The sequence below is a fragment of the Pristiophorus japonicus genome, chromosome 22 (genome assembly GCF_044704955.1).
Source record: "Pristiophorus japonicus isolate sPriJap1 chromosome 22, sPriJap1.hap1, whole genome shotgun sequence".
Taxonomy (NCBI): Eukaryota; Metazoa; Chordata; class Chondrichthyes; family Pristiophoridae; genus Pristiophorus; species Pristiophorus japonicus.
In genome coordinates, this window is record NC_091998.1 from 65664510 (window position 1) to 65681880 (window position 17371).

Below are 17371 nucleotides of genomic sequence, written 5' to 3' on the forward strand. Positions count from 1 at the left end.
TGGGTCACAATCCTGGAACTCCCTCCCTAACAGCACTGTGGGAGCACCTTCACCACACGGACTGCAGCGGTTCAAGAAGGTGGTCAAGGGGCAATTAGGGACGGGCAATAAATGCCGGCCTTGCCAGCGACGCCCACATCCCAGGAACAAATTTTTTAAAAACTCGGAGAAATGTCCTGGTTTTGTGACAGGTCCAAAGCAACCTTCTTCTGACTTATTGTGAAGGCGCGAGGAGACAGTTCGAAACCAGAGAAACCGAAAACAAACTGCTTTCATCAAGCGCAGCTCATCAGTAACAGTTCGACACTGTCCAAAATAGATGAATTTGTTTCCGACATTTTAGTGATTATTTTCCCTGTATTTTGAGGAAAGTGCAGAAAGAATGGCCCCGTTATACTTTCCACAATGCATGTGCCTGAGCAGCGGGAATGGCTCACGAACTCGCAAGCACACCGTCCGCTGTGGGCGATGGGCACAGACACCCTGCTCATTGTGCTTTTACTTTCATTACATTCACTGCATGGGTTACTAATAGGACACAAATGAGCCCATTTCCCCCAAGGATCACCAGCTTTCCTCCATTGCCAGGGTCCCTTTTCCCACTATAATGTATCCACCTGTGAGTGCGCCCACAGGTTTGTAGAGCTGTTGCCATCTTGCTGTCCGGAGGAGGCGGGGGTCCCCAATGGAGGGCTCTCTACGCGGGAGTCCTTCCTCTATTTATTGGGGACTTTGCCTGGAGGGTGTTACACAAGGCAGTCCCGTGCAGCACATTTTTAAAGTCGATTCACGGACTCCCAGGCCGCCTGCATTTTCTGCGGTCTGGCAGAGTCCGTGTTCCACGTGGACGTACAGTGTGCGAGGCTGCAGCACCTCTTCCATTATTTGAAGGGGCTGCTCCTCAATTGTTGGCTGCACAGTCCCACGCTCCTGATCTTTGGGCACGCTGTGCGGAGGGAGCGGGTAGGTCCGAGGGCCTCCTCGTAGGACTGCTCCTGGGCCTGGCCAAGGGGGCCATCAGCCGGTCCAGGTAGCGGGCGGTCGAGGGGGTCGTTCAGCCTGACTGCCTGCCTCTCTTCCGCGCCTACATCCGGGCCAGGGTGTCCCTGGAGATGGAGCACACGGTGTCCACCGGTACGCTCGCGGCCTTCCATGAGAGATGGGCGCCGGAGGGACTGTAGTGCATCATCACTCCCGGCAACCAAATTTTACTTTGATTTTGGCAAGGTTCCCAGTTGATTTGTAAATTTGTGGGTTCTAATGCCCTCACCAAAAGGAGGCACTTGGCTTCAATTTCTATCTAAAATAATTGTAGAGCTGTTGCATTGCACTCAATAAAACCCCAGCCAGTTGGGTCCATAATGAGGCAGGTGGTTGTGAGTCTAGTGGATGAACTGGTAATGTGTAGTGTGATTGTTAAACCTTTGTTAATAAACCAACTGGTTCTTAATAGCAATGTGTTGCTATGAATTCTTAAGCAAAGAACCCGTGAAGCAAATACATTACACCCACTGAGAAACAAAAATCCCACAAACGTGAAGGCACTTCGCTTCAGAGCTGTTAACCTGGCAGAGGGAGTGCAGAGTCCGCGGATGGATTTAAAGACAAATCAGAAAGACTGCGATTCGACAGTGAGGTTCAGCCTCCATTACTCTGTCTGCAAGGTCGCTCCACACATTGATCACTGTGTGTGGAGCCAATTCCCTGCTCGTGGTCCTAAATGTGGCAATTTGTTGGTGTCCGCTGTGGCTCGGTGGAAACACGCTTGCCTTAGAGTCAGAAGGTCGTGGGTTCAAGTCCCACTCCAGAGACTCGGGAGCAAAATCCAGGTTGAGGGAGTGCTGCACTGTCGGAGGTGCCGTCTTTTGGATGAGACATTAAACCGAGGCCCCGCTTGCCCCCTCAGGTGGACGTAAAAGATCCTATGGCACGACTCGAAGAGGAGCAGCAGAGCTCTCCCACTGTCCAAGACAATATTTATCCCTTAACCAACATCACTAAAACAGAGCATCTGGTCATTAAAACATTGCTGTTTGTGGGACCTTGCTGTTGGCAAATTGCCTGCCATGTTTCCTACATTACAACAGTGACCAGACTTCAAAAAGTACTTCATTGGCTGTAAAGCACATTGGGTCGTCCTGAGGTTGTGAAAGGCGCTACATAAATGCAGTTGGATAAGGCAAAACAAATTGCCAAAAGCCAATCTATCATCCCTTACCATCCCACCAGTATGTGCAGTGCAGGCAATTATCTGTCCCACATTTCACCCACCATTGCTCTGCCTATTAAGGTCTTATTGTACTTTCTTTGTGGATCGCGAGCTGCATCCTTTGACTGAACGACTTTCCTGTTTCCCTCCCAGATTACCATCTGCAAACGTGTCCATTTTGCAGGGGAGTCTCTGAATCCAAGTCATTGATGTCAATTTGAAACTTTACTCCGGAGATTAAAAAACAAGGTTATTTCAGATTCCTTGAAAATGGCAGTATTCAAGGAATTTAAGTGAAAACGTTACACACACAATTTAAAAGTTATTTTTCATTATTGTAAGGCACCGTCTCGATGCTGAGGGAGACAGAAAGCAGGAAACTATAGACCAGTTAGCCGAACATCTGTCGTTGGGAAAATGCTGGAGTCCATTATTAAGGAAGCAGTAGCGGGACATTTGGAAAAGCATAATTCAATCAAGCAGAGTCAGCATGGTTTTATGAAAGGGAATTCACGTTTGACAAATTTGCTGGAGTTCTTTGAGGATGTAACAAACAGGGTGGATAAAGGGGAACAAGTGGATGTAGTGTATTTGGATTTCCAGAAGGCATTCGATAAGGTACCACATAAAAGGTTACTGCACAAGATAAAAGTTCACGGGGTTGGGGGTAATATATTAGCATGGGTAGAGGATTGGCTAACTAACAGAAAACAGAGAGTCGGAATCCATGGGTAATTTTCTGGTTGGCAAACAGTAACTAGTGGGGTGCCGCAGGGATCAGTGCTGGGGCCTCAACTATTTACAATCTATATTAATGACTTGGATGAAGGGATCGAGTGTAATGTAGCCAAGTTTGCTGATGATACAAAGATGGGTGGGAAAGGAAATTGTGAGGAGGACACAAAAAATCTGCAAAATGACATAAACAGGCTCAGTGAGTGGGCAAAAATTTGGCAGATGGAGCATAATGTGAGAAAATGTGAGTTATCCACTTTGGCAGAAAAAATAGAAAAGCAAATTATAATTTAAATGGAGAAAAATTGCAAAGTGCTGCAGTACAGAGGGACCTGGGGGTCCTTGTGCATGAAACACAAAAAGTTAGTATGCAGGTACAGCAAGTAATCAGGAAGGCAAATGGAATGTTGGCCTTTATTGCAAGGGGGATAGAGTATAAAAGCAGAGAAGCCCTGCTACAACTGTACAGGATATTGGTGAGGCCACACCTGGAGTACTGCGTACAGTTTTGGTCTCCGTTTTTAAGAAAGGATATACTTGCATTGGAGGCTGTTCAGAGAAGGTTCACTAGGTCGATTCCAGAAATGAGCTGGGTTGACTTATGAAGATAGGTTGAGTTGGTTGAAGTTCAGAAGAATGAGAGGTGATCGTATCGAAACATATAAGATAATGAGGGGGCTTGACAAGGTGGATGCAGAGAGGATATTTCCAATCCTAGGGGAAACTAAAACTAGGGGACATTGTTTCAGAATAAGGGGCCGCCCATTTAAAACTGAGATGAGGAGGAATTTCTTCTCTCAGAGGGTTGTAAATCTGTGGAATTCTCTGCCCCAGAGAGCTATGGAGGCTGGGTCATTGAATATATTTAAGGCGGAGATAGACAGATTTTTGAGCGATAAGGGAATAAAGGGTTATGGGGAGCGGGCGGGGAAGTGGAGCTGAGTCCATGATCAGATCAGCCATGATCTTATTGAATGGGGGAGCAGGCTCGAGGGGCCAAATGGCCGACTCCTGCTCCTATTTTTTACGTTCTTCCGTACGGTGTACAATTGTCAGCTGTGGTTCAGTGGGTAGCGGGGCAGATAACCATGCCCACCAAATAAATGTAGGAAAAAAAATATAAGGCCTCCCCCAAATGGGCTGAATAGAATAGACAATGAGAGAGGAAAAACAAGACCGAGAAAAATATTGTTTATTGGCCTAACGTGTACATACCTATTTTTGCAGAGACAAGGGGGCCAAAATTTAGTGCAGCCAGAAAGCTGGTGGTGTTAAGGCCACTTTTTTCCCCAGATTAGCACTGCAAAGTTTGCGATGGCCATTGGATCCAAATTCAGCTTTTTAACCACAAAAAAGTGTTCCAGTTTTATTAGCCCTTCAAACCTGAAAGGTTCAGTATTAATTGGGGCGTTATTCCCACGGGGAATTCACCCTTCGGGTGATGTGGCAGCTGCCATTGCAGCACAGGCGCGAGGGAACGAACGTATCGCTGCTGCTTTGGAGAGAATGGCTGCAGCTCTGCAAGAGTCGCTGGAGCGTCTAAGTGCTGTCATATCTGGTGGCTTTCAGACTGTGGCTGCTCGAATGCAGTCTCAGCTGGATGCCCCCGAGACCACAGTGTTGCTTTTGTGGCTGGGTCCACCACGGGCCACGGGGGACCTTCCGGTGTGGTGCCACAGCACCGACCTGAGCTTCCTCAGATTGGTGGTGGTGGTTTCGTGCCGCCCCTGGTGAGTTATTCAGGCTCCTCGGGCCCTGATGCACTCCCTCCGGCTCGCAGCATTCCTAGCCCCAGACCCCTCACTCCGCCAGTGCCCCCACGCATGGCCTCGCCCGAGTCAAGCCAGACTGAACCGTCTTTTGCATGAGACGTTAAACCGAGATCCCGTCTGCTCTCTCAGGTGGATCCCATGGCACTATTTCGAAGAAGAGCAGGGGAGTTCATCCCGCTGTCCTGGCCACTATTAATCCCTCAATCAACATCACAAACAGATTATCTGGTCATTATCACATTGCTGTCAGATGGAGCTTGCTGTGCGCAAATTGGCTGCTGCGTTTCCTACATTACAACAGTGACTCATCATCATCATAGGCAGTCCCTCGGAATCAAGGAAGACTTGCTTCCTCTCCCAAAGTGAGTCCTTTGGTGGCTGGACAGTCCAATGCGAGAGCCACAGACTCTGTCACAGGTGGGACAGACATTTGTCGAGGGAAGGGAGGGTGGGACTGATTTGCCGCACGCTCCTTCCGCTGCCTGCGCCTGACCTCTTCACGCTCGCAGCGATGAGACTCGAGGTGCTCAGCGCCCTCCCGGATGTACTTTCTCCACTTAGGGCGGTCTTCGGCCAGGGACTCCCAGGTGTCAGTGGTGATGTTGCACTTTACCAGGGAGGCTACAGTGACTACACTGCAAATAGAAAATACTTCATTGGCTGCAAAGCGCTTTGAGACATCCGTTTGCTCGTGAAAGGCGTTATATAAATGCAAGTCTTTCATTTTTATGTCGCAGGACGTGGGCAATGCTGGCAAAGCCGTGTTTATAGCCCATCCCTAGCTGCCCTGAGAAGGTGGAGGACTGTCCCCTTGAACCACTGTAGTCCTTGTGGTGATAACTCTCCCACAATTGTGTTAGGTAGGGAATGACAGGATATTGACCTAGTGACAATGAAGGAAGGTTGATATATATAGTCGGGATTGTGTGTGACTTGAAAGTGATGGTGTTCCCACAACATTGCAGCTCTTGTCCTTTTCAGCCGTGGAGGCCACAGAGGAAGGAGTTGTTGGCAAGTTGCTGCAGCTCTGGTGGGCCACTTGTCACTGAGTACACAGCCTCATCCCTGCTCGAGTAGCCAGTGGCTACCGCAGGCTAGCAAAGGCGACCTCGCTGTTGGAGGAGTTGTGGATTGAGCTGAACACTGTGGAACCACCAGCGGACAGCTCCACACCTGACCTTATGACGGAGGGAAGATCATTGATGAAGCAACAACAACTTGTATTTATATAGCGCCTTTAACGTAGTGAAACATCCCATGGCGCTTCACAGGAGTAAAACTATTTGGCACGAAGCCGCATAAATAGAAATTAGCGCAGGTGACCAAAAGTTTGGTCAAAGAGGTGGGTTTTAAGGAGCGTCTTGAAGGAGGAAAGAGAGGTAGAGAGGCGAAGAGGTTTAGGGAGGGAGTTCCAGAGCTTGGGGCCCAGGCAACAGAAGGCACGGCCACCGATGATGGAGTGATTATAATCAGGGATGCTCAGGAGGGCAGAATTAGAGGAGCGCAGACATCTTGTGGGGTTGTGGGAGCTGGAGGAGATTACAGAGATAGGGAGGGGCGAGGCCATGGAGGGGTTTGAAAACAAGGATGAGGATTTTGAAATCGAGGCGTTGTTTAACTGAAAGATAATGTAGGTCAGTGAGCACAGGGGGTGATGGGTAAGCGGGACTTGGTGCGAGTTTCAACACGGGCAACCGACTCCCAACTGGACCCAACATTAAATTCAAACATTTCACACCATAACCCCTGCCCATATTTTGTGACCTTTCCTCCTTTATTTTTTATAAACCACCCCCTTTTTATTTATTTATTTTTTCTCGGTTTCCCAGGGCAGCTGGTAATTATTCCGCCATTACACCCTCTCTAGACTCATCTTTTGTTTTCTAACTTGTGCCATTACTATCTTAATTTGGCCCATCATCCTTTTTGTCTCTCAAATCTCTCCCGTCTTCCACCCTATCACAGACCTTCCCTTTTGTTCTGTTCTCCCCTTCCCCCTTTCAGGGCCCCAGAACTTCCTTAAGAACTTCCTGTTACATTTCGAACTTCTTCCGTTCTGACCAAGGGCCATCGACCTGAAACGTTAACTCTGTTTCTCTCCACAGATGCTGCCTGACCCGCTGAGATTCTCCCAATGGCTCGGTTTCCCTTGTGAAACACCTGTAGCATGTTTGGTCCATGTTGAACACACTCGATAAATGCAAGTCAGGGGCGGGCAGTGTCGTTAACTTTGCTCATCTCACCCCCACTTTTAAACCTTGGAGGTGAGCAGCGCTATGGGCCTTGACACTTGTTCTGGGTTTCTCAATTTAAAGCAGAGTCAAAACACAAACGGAACAGGCGGGAGTTCCTCGAATCGCAATTCCTGGCCCACAATATTTGGTAAATACGCTTACCTAAAACTTTCCGGAGCTCTTCACATTGACTGATTTGAGGAAATCGGAGGATTTCTTTCCATTTTTTGCTTCTTCCTTTCCGTTTTCCTCCCCCGCCTATAAATTGAAAAGCAAAATTCAGTTAAGAGTGAGATACATCTTGAAGATCATACACGTGTCCTTTTGCCTATACAAGTGTAGCTTGGGACACCCAGCGCAGGAGGTGATGGGAGCCATGCTGAAGTGAGGGATTGAAATGGTCAAATTCAGATAGTCAGGTTGCCCTTGAGCTCGGCAAATGGTTAACCTTAAATGAACGGGCCGCTTTTAGACGGCTCATCCTTGGAAATAGTTTCATGAGGGCGTGGATTGTCCCTGATAGTCTGCATCCCAAAGTACTTAAGGAAGTGGCCCTAGAAATAGTGGATGCATTGGTGATCATTTTCCAACAGTCTATCGACTCTGGATCGGTTCCTATGGAATGGAGGGTAGCTAATGTAACAACATTTTTTTTAAATGGAGGGAGAGAGAAAACGGGGAATTATAGACCAGTTAGCCTGACATCAGTAGTGGGGAAAATGTTGGAAGCAATGATTAAAGATGGAATAGCAGCACATTTGGAAAGCAGTGACAGGATCGGTCCAAGTCAGCATGGATTTATGAAAGGGAAATCATGCTTGACAAATCTTCTGGAATTTTTTGAGGATGTAACGAGTAGAGTGGACAAGGGAGAACCAGTGGATGTGGTGTATTTGGACTTTCAAAAGACTTTTGACAAGATCCCACACAAGAGATTGATGTGAAAAATTAAAGCACGTGTTATTGGGGTTAATGTACTGACATGGATAGAGAACTGGTTGGCAGATAGGAAGCAGAGAATCGGGATAAACGGGTCCTTTTCAGAATGACAGGCAGTGACAAGTGGGGTGCCGCAGGGCTCAGTGCTGGGACCCCAGCTATTTACAATATACATCAATGATTTAGATGAAGGAATTGAGTGTAATATATCCAAGCTTGCAGATGACGCTAAGCTGGGTGGTGGTGTGAGTTGTGAGGTGGATGCTAAGAGGCTGCAGGGTGACTTGGACAGGTTAGGTGAGTGGGAAAATACATGGCAGATGCAGTATAATGGGATAAATGTGAGGTTATCCACTTTGGTGGCAAAAACACGAGGGCAGAATATTATATGAATGGCGGCAGATTAGGAAAAGGGGAGGTGCAACGAGACCTGGGTGTCATGGTACATCAGTCATTGAAAGTTGGCATGCAGGTACAGCATGCGGTGAAGAAGGCAAATGGCATGTTGGCCTTCATAGCTAGGGGATTTGAGTATAGGAGCAGGGAAGTCTTATTGCAGTTGTACAGGGCATTGGTGAGGTCTCACCTGGAATATTGTGTTCAGTTTTGATCTCCTAATCTGAGGAAGGACGTTCACGCTATTGAGGGAGTGCAGCGAAGGTTCGCCAGACTGATTCTCGGGATGTCAGGACTGACATATGAGGAGAGACTGGATCGACTGCGCCTGTATTCACTGGAGTTTAGAAGAATGAGAGGGAATCTCATAGAAACATATAAAATTCTGATGGGACTGGACAGGTTAGATGCAGGAAGAATGTTCCCGATGTTGGGGAAGTCCAGAACCAGGGGATACAGTCTAAGGATAAGGGGTAAGCCATTTAGGACCTGAGATGAGGAGAAACTTCTTCACTCAGAGTTGTTAACCTGTGGAATTCTCTATCGCAGAGAGTTGTTGATGTCAGTTCGTTGGATATATTCAAGAGTGAGTTAGATATGGCCCTTATGGCTAAAGGGATCAAAGGGTATGGAGAGAAAGCAGGAACGGGGTACTGAGTTGAGATCAGCCATGATCTTATTGAATGGTGGTGCAGGCTCGAAGGGCCAAATGGCCTACTCCTGCACCTATTTCCTATGTTTCTATGTTTGCCTCCCTTACACACAACAGGGCGGGGCATCTAAACATTTGCACAACACACAGATTATCAAGCAGGTGGGTAGGGCTTTAGAGGCAGTTATCTGACCAATGTTTCAAATGGTGGCATAAAGCCTATTAGTAAAGATAAGGCTGCTTATAGCTATCTGCTGAAAACACATTCGGGTCACCGTTGAACCCACTTTTCAAGCACTGCAGCAACTCACCAAGGCTTCTTCGGCAGCACCTCCCAAACCCGCGACCTCTACCACCTAGAAGGACAAGGGCAGCAGGTACATGGGAACACCACCACCTCCACGTTCCCTTCCAAGTCACACACCATCCTCACTTGGAAATATATCGGCCGTTCCTTCATCGTCGCTGGGTCAAAATCCTGGAACTCCCTCCCTAACAGCACTGTGGGAGCACCTTCACCACACGGACTGCAGCGGTTCAAGAAGGCGGCTCACCACCACCTTCTCAAGGGGCAATTAGGGATGGGCAATAAATGCCGGCCTTGCCAGCGACGCCCACATCCAGGAATGAATAAAACATTTTTTTTGATAACATACCAAGCCAGATGCACTGTTTAATATGGACACATGCACTTACTATGGAACATACAAAGTATATTCTGCTACCAAGGTGTCTAATGAGGCCACAATGGAAGGCCACAAGGTCAAACTGCTCCACACCCTTTGGTCCAGTTGCTGTTGGTGGGCGAAGTGTGCAGGTTGATAAACGCTTGTATATTGCTGGTTCTCAGTGAGGACAACCCAGCTTCTTTTAAAATAACTGCCTCTGACACTCGGAGGCATGACGGCCAGAGCACATGACATCACTCAATCCCATCAAGACTTGCACCATCATCGCTGAGCGTTAACCGAGCTGACTGTTGTACACACCAGCTTGTTTACTGGTATAAACAATACGCACTGTGTACGTCAGAAATGCTCGTAGCCAGGATTGCCAGCACCAATCACAAGGAGCTGTGAGCACAGAACTACCCGAGTGATTCCGTTTTCTCCAACCTGTAACAACTCTGCAACCCTCTGTCTTTTAAAAAAGGGTCTAAAAATTGCCCAACTCAGAAATAAATGTCTTAATCCGCTGATTAAGGACACTGAAGATTGGGGGAAATGAATCAGTTTATAAATAACATGGAATGATGTGCACAACTCAAGGGGTTTATTTGTAATACTCCAATATCACATTTAAAAGGTACTTGGATGTGCACTTAAAGAGCTGTAACCGGACCTAGTGCTGGAGGATGGGATTAGGCTGGGTAACTCTTTCGACCGGCACGGACACAATGGGCCGAATGGCCTCCTTCTGTGTCGGAATTTTCTATGATTCGATGAACAACTACACAGTCTCGCGTTTAAGTCACATCTTCCGCCAGTTTACCACAAACTCCAACACTGCTGACATGATTAATTTCCCACTCCTCTATTTCTCCTCTTCCCTTCTCTGCATTAACTCCTTGTGTGGCTGTAGAATCATGTAACCGGTTCCTACTTTACAACAGTGACTACTCTTCAAAAAGTACTTTGTTGACTGTAATGCGCTCTGGGTCCTCCGGTGGTCGTGAAAGGTACTACAGAAATGGAAGTGTAGAAATAGAATCATCGAAATTTAGGGCACAGGAGGAGGCCATTCGGCCCATCGTATCTGTGCCGGCCAATAAAGTGGGATCCAGCCTAATCTCACTTCCCATCTGATTCAATGAGTTAGCTTCCAGCACCAAGCGATCATTCTGTGCGTGTGACAGTGCTGGCCAGCTGACTCTTGGAGCACCGCGCCTAATCCTGCCTTGACCCTACGTACACACAAGTGTAGTTCCAGTATGATGAAGACCAACACCGCCTGCGACAGTGCAGCCTTCAGTCACCTGAGGAAGAGTGTTTGAAGACCAGGACCTCAAACCCGGCACCAAGCTCATGGTCTACAGAGCATTAGTGATACCTGCCCTCCTATATGGTTCAGAGACATGGACTATGTACAGCAGGTGCCTCAAAGCACTGGAGAAGTACCACCAACACTGCCTCCGCAAGATCTTGAAAATCCATTGGCAGGATAGGCACACTGATGTCAGTGTTCTCTCTCAGGCCAACATCCTCAGCATCGAAGCATTGACCACGCTTGATCAGCTCCATTGGGTGGGCCACATCACATGCCTGACACAAGACTCCCAAAGCAAGCGCTCTACTCGGAGCTCCGACACGGCCAGCGAGCCCCAGGTGGGCAGAGGAAACGCTAAAAGGATATCCTCGAGGCCTCCTTGAAAAAGTGCAAGACCCCCACCGACACCTGGGAGTCCCTGGCCCAAGACCGCTCAAAGTGGAGGAGCAGCATCTGGGAGGGCGCCGAATACTTTGAGTCTCTTCGGCGGGAGCATGCGGAGGCCAAGCGCAAATAGCGGAAGGAACGCACGACAACCCAAGCCCCCCACCCACCCGGCCCTCCAACCACCGTCTGCCCCACCTGTGACAGAGACTGTAGGTCCCGCATTGGTCTCATCAGTCACCTGAGAACTCATAATGTGGAAGCAAGTCATCCTCGACTCCGAGGGACTGCCTGAGAAGAAGAGTTCCAGTTGCGGTCAGTGGATGATCATCAGAAGTGGGAACCCGGGCCCATTTTCTCATTCCTACCCTGCAGAACTAGGATGGATTGCATTGCCCTGGCTGACACCAACTGGTTCAGCACAGGTTGATTTAATGGGATTCCACCATGGGTTACACCTTATCATCATCATAGGCAGTCCCTCGAAGCGAGGAAGATTTGCTTCCATTCTTAGAATGAGTCCTTAGGTGGCTGAACAGTCCAATATGAGAGCCGCAGTCCCTGTCACAGGTGAGACAGAAAGTCATTGAGGGTAAGGGAGGGTGGGACAGATTTGCCTGCGCTTGATTTCTGCATGCTCTCGGCGACGAGACTCGAGGTGCTCAGCGCCCTTCCGGATGCACTTCCTCCACTTCGGGCAGTCTTTGGCCAGGGACTCCCAGGTGTCGGTGGGGATGTTGCACTTTATCAGGGAGGCTTTGAGGGTGTCCTTGTAACATTTCCTCTGCCCGCCTGGGGCTCGCTTGCCGTGTAGGAGATCAGAGTAGAGCGCTTGCTTTGGGAGTCTCGTGTCGGGCATGCGGACAATGTGGCCCGCCCAGCGGAGCTGATCAAGTGTGGTCAGTGCTTCGATGCTGGAGATGTTGGCCTAAGCGAGGACACTAATATTGGTCACTGGTCACAGAATCAATGAATGGGCATTCCCTTTAAAACTAACATTCTCACTAAAAGGGTGTTAAAACAACCGGCGTATATTCCATTACCTCATTTAAGCCAGGAAACCGTTGTACTAGCAGTTAATAAGACACTCACTTTACACCCTTCTTTCTTTGTTTTTCCATCATCTCAATCACTTCCTCCAGATTTGAACATGAAAGCGGTTATCCCTACTGTGATCTAACAAGCCAAGGCACTGGATTGTTAGCACAACATTTCACCCATAGAACGGCCCACGGCTCTCCGGCAGATTTACATTAAGGCGCGATGCCTGTTTGATACCAATCGCCCAGCACAGAACGATACGGATCGGTTTTGTTTTGGCACAACCTCCTGCTACCAACAAAGGTCAGCGAGGCATTAGCCTCGGTTAGGTGCTGCCGAGAAATATTTGGCTTTAAAGGGACATGTCTGCACCAGAGTGCCGGCTGCCTGGTTTCCAAAATCAGATTGCTGCAATCTTGGTTTTGCCCAAGAGCAGTGGCTACACAATAGGAAAACAAGGTCTCTCTGGCAGACATCTCCCTGCTTTATAACAGGGACCAACTTGTATTTATTACTGAATCTGCGCAGCGTTGCTCAGTGCTGGCTGTTTTCACCAGGCTCGTGTATAGAAACTGGAATTAAATGTGCAACACTGTCGCAACAACAACGTGTATTTATATAGCGCCTTTAATATAGTGAAATGTCCCAAGGTGCTTCACAGCAGCATTATGCGATAATAATTTGACACCAGACTGCATAGGTAGAAATTAGCGCAGGTGACCAAAAGTTTGGTCAAACAGGTAGGTTTTAAGCAACGTCTTAAAGGAGGAAAGAGAGGTAGAGAGGAAGAGAGGTTTAAGGCAGGGAATTCCAGAGCTTGGGGCCCAGGCAACAGAAGGCATGGCCACCAATGGTTGAGCGATTCCAACCACAGACAAGTGTGGTACTGAACACGGAGACACGTTGCCTATTGGCACAAAGTGTCAGCCGTGGCTCAGTGGTTAACATTCAGGCCTCTCAGCTAGAATATTATGGGTTCAAGTCCCACTCCAGGGACTTGGCACAAGAATCTAGGTTAACACTCCAGTGCATTGCTGAGGGAGCGCTGCACTGTCGGAGGTGCCGTCTTTCAGATGAGATGTTAAACCGAGGCTCCGTCTGCTCTCTTGGGTGACGTAAAAGATCCCATGGCACTATTTTGAAGAGCATGGGGAGTTCTCCCCGGTGTCCTGGCCCAATATTTATCCCTCAATCAACATCACGAAAACAGATTATCTGGTCATTATCACATTGCTGTTTGTGGGAGCTTGCTGTGCGCAAACTGGCTGCTGTGTTTCCCACATTACAACAGTGACTACACTTCAAAAGTGCTTCCATTGGCTGCAAGCGTTTTGGGACGTCCTGAGGCCATGATAGACGCTATATAAATGCAAATCTTTCTTTTCTTTTAAAAAGGACTTTGTGATAATATAAGAACATAAGAAATAGGAGCAAGAGTAGGCCCTATCGCCCCTCGAGCCTGCTCCGCCATTCAATGAGATCGTGGCTGATCTGATCCTGGCCTCAACTCCACTTCCCTGCCCGCTCCCCGTAACCCTTGACTTCTTTTTCATTCAAAAATCTATCTCCACCTTAAATATATTCAATGACCCAGCCTCCACAGCTCTCTGGGGCAGAGAATTCCAAAGAATCACGACCCTCTGAGAGAAGAAATTCCTCCTCATCTCCGTTTTAAATGGGCGACCATTTATTCTGAGACTATGCCCCTAGTTTTAGATTCTCCCACGAGGGGAAACATCCTCTCTGCATCTACCCTGTCAAGCCCCCTCAGAATCCTATACGTTTCAATAAGATCACCTCTCATTCTTCTAAACTCCAATGAGTATAGGCCCAACCTGCTCAACCTTTCTTCATAAGATAACCCCTTCATCTCAGGAATCAACTTTGTGAACCTTCTCTGAACTGCCTCCAATGCTGATAACAGAACACGTGATTATGTACGACCGCATATTTATATTTAAAGGAAAATTACACGTCAGTTTTCCAGTGCAGTCAAAGCAGTGGCAGATGATGCAATTGGCGGTTGATAAAATGAATCTCCGGCTTTGAAATGGGGCACTTTGGACTGCCACAAATAGTGTGACCACAGGCCTGCTCAGTTTCCACAGGACAGATAGTTTCACACGCAGAAAATGAGGAAAGAATTGCCTGTAACCTAATCCAGATTGCGCATGGCACATTGCCAAAAAAACTGCATTCAGAAGGTCAATGTCAGGAAAGCAAATGTTTCTTTTTTTTAAAATTCCGCTGATAAATATTTCCGTGCAGTTATGTTTGGTAGCCAGGAATATTAAGCTGTTGCAACAGATCTTTGACAACTTTATAGTTCCACGAAACCACAGGTCCCCTCGAGTAAATGGCGCACAGTGGCCTGCATCCTAGGGTTTTAAAAGAAGTGGCTGCAGAGATAGTGGATGCATTGGTTGTAATCTGCCAAAATTCCCCGGATTGTGGGACAGTCCCAGCAGACAGGAAAAGCACAACTGTAACGCCCCTATTTAAAAAAGGAGGCAGACAGAAAGCAGGAAACTATAGACCAGTTAGACTAACATCTGTTGTTGGGAAAATGCTGGAGTCCATTATTAAGGAAGCAGTAGTGGGACATTTGGAAAAGCATAATTCAATCAAGCAGAGTCAGCATGGTTTTATGAAAGGGAAATCATGTTTGACAAATTTGCTGGAGTTCTTTGAGGATGTAACGAGCTGGGTGGATAAGGGGGAACAAGTGGATGTGGTGTATTTGGATTTCCAGAAGGCATTCGATAATGTGCCACATAAAAGGTTACTGTACAAGATAAAAGCTCACTGGGTTGGTGGTAATATATTAGCATGGATAGAGGATTGGCTGACTAACAGAAAACAGAGCGTTGGGATAAATGGGTCATTTTCCAGTTGGCAAACAGTGACTAGTGGGGTGCCGCAGGGATCAGTGCTGGGTCCCCAACTATTTACAATCTATATTAATGATTTGGATGAAGGGACCGAGTGTAATGTAGCCAAGTTTGCTGATGATACAAAGATGGATGGGAAAGCAAATTGTGAGGAGGACACAAAAAATCTGCAAAGGGATATAGACAGGCGAAGTGAGTGGGAAAAAATTTGGCAGATGGAGTATAATGTTGGAAAATGTGGGAAAATATAAATATAATGTGGGAAAATCCACTTTGGCAGAAATAATAGAAAAGCAAATTATAATTTAAATGGAGAAAAATTGCAAAGTACTGCAGTGTAGAAGAACCTGGGGGTCCTTGTGCATGAAACACAAAAAGTTAGTATGCAGTTACAGCAAGTGATCAGGAAGGCAAATGGAATGTTGGTCTTTATTGCAAGGGGGGTAGAGTATAAAGCAGAGAAGTCCTGCTACAACTGTACAGGGAATTGGTAAGGCCACACCTAGAGTACGGCATACAGTTTTGGTCTCCGTATTTAAAGAAGGATATACTTGCATTGGAGGCTGTTCAGAGAAGGTTCACTAGGTTGATTCCGGTGATGAGGGGGTTGACTTATGAAGAAAGGTTGAGTAGGTTGGGCCTCTACTCACTGGAGTTCAGAAGAATGAGAGGTGATCTTATTGAAACTTATAAGATAATGAGGGGGCTCGACAAAGTGGATGCAGAGAGGATATTTCCACTCCTAGGGGAAACTAAAACTAGGGGGCATAGTCTCAGAATAAAGAGCCGCTCATTTAAAACGGAGATGAGGAGGAATTTTTTCTCTCAGGGGGTCGTGAATTTTTGGAATTCTGTGCCCGAGAGAGCTGTGGAGGCTGGGTCATTGAATATATTTAAGGTGGAGATACAGTTTTTTGAGCTATAAGGGAGTGAAGGGTTATGGGGAGCGGGCAGGGAAGTGGAGCTGAGTCCATAATCAGATCAACCATGATCTTATTTAATGGCTCGAGGGGCCAGATAGAAACATAGAAACATAGAAAATAGGTGCAGGAGTAGGCCATTCGGCCCTTCGAGCCTGCACCGCCATTCAATGAGTTCATGGATGAACATGCAACTTCAGTACCCCATTCCTGCTTTCTCGCCATACCCCTTGATCCCCCTAGTAGTAAGGACTACATCTAACTCATTTTTGAATATATTTAGTGAATTGGCCTCAACAACTTTCTGTGGTGGAGAATTCCACAGGTTCACCACTCTCTGGGTGAAGAAGTTTCTCCTCATCTTGGTCCTAATTGGCTTACTCCTTATCTTTAGACTGTGACCCCTGGTTCTGGACTTCTCCAACATTGGGAACATTCTTCCTGCATCTAACCTGTCTCAACCCATCAGAATTTTAAACGTTTCTATGAGATGCCCTCTTATTTTTCTGAACTCCAGTGAATACAGGCCCAGTTGATCCAGTCTTTCTTGATATATCAGTCCCGCCATCCTGGGAATCAGTCTGGTGAACCTTCGCTGCACTCCCTCAAAAGCAAGAATGTCCTTCCTCAAGTTAGGAGACCAAAACTGTACACAATACTCCAGGTGTGGCCTCACCATGGCCGACTCCTGCTACTATTTCTTATGAGGATCATTTGGGGATCCACCTCCTTCCCACAATACGAACTGAAATCATTTTTACCTTATTCCAAGATTTGCAAACATCCATTTATTCAGCAATTCAGTTTTACAACAAGGAAGAGAGAAAGAACATTGCATTTATATCGAACATTTCACAACCCGGGACGTCACAAAGCACTTCACAGCCATTGACGTCCTTTTTAACATGTCGCACACTGTTGCGGGATAAAGTCGAGATTCACATACAGCAAGATCTGGCAAACAGCATCATTATCATCATCATAGGCGGTCCCTCGAAGCGAGGATGACTTGTGTCCACACCATAAAGGGATGAGGTCACAGGTATTTCAAGAAGGACCCAATATTCCAGATCCTGAAGGGTGGAAGATGCCTGTGCGTGGATTTTTTTAACGTGTGGTGGCCGTTGCACACCAGCCACCACACGGGCTTGACAGAGCTAGGTCTTGGTCCAGTGGCAAGGGTTAACCAGGAAGACTGAGACCTGCTCTGCT

The 17371-nt window shown here is 47.3% G+C and overlaps 1 protein-coding gene across 3 annotated transcripts in view; it reads right to left on the reverse strand.

Moving 5' to 3' along the window:
- grk5l (G protein-coupled receptor kinase 5 like) overlaps nt 1-17371 on the reverse strand; it is a 275766-nt gene that overhangs the window by 170306 nt on the left and 88089 nt on the right. For all 3 annotated transcript variants that reach the window (XM_070866320.1, XM_070866318.1, XM_070866319.1), the window contains exon 2: nt 7113-7208. In XM_070866320.1, coding sequence (XP_070722421.1) covers nt 7113-7208 — 96 coding nt within the window. The remainder of the gene's footprint in view (nt 1-7112; nt 7209-17371) is intronic.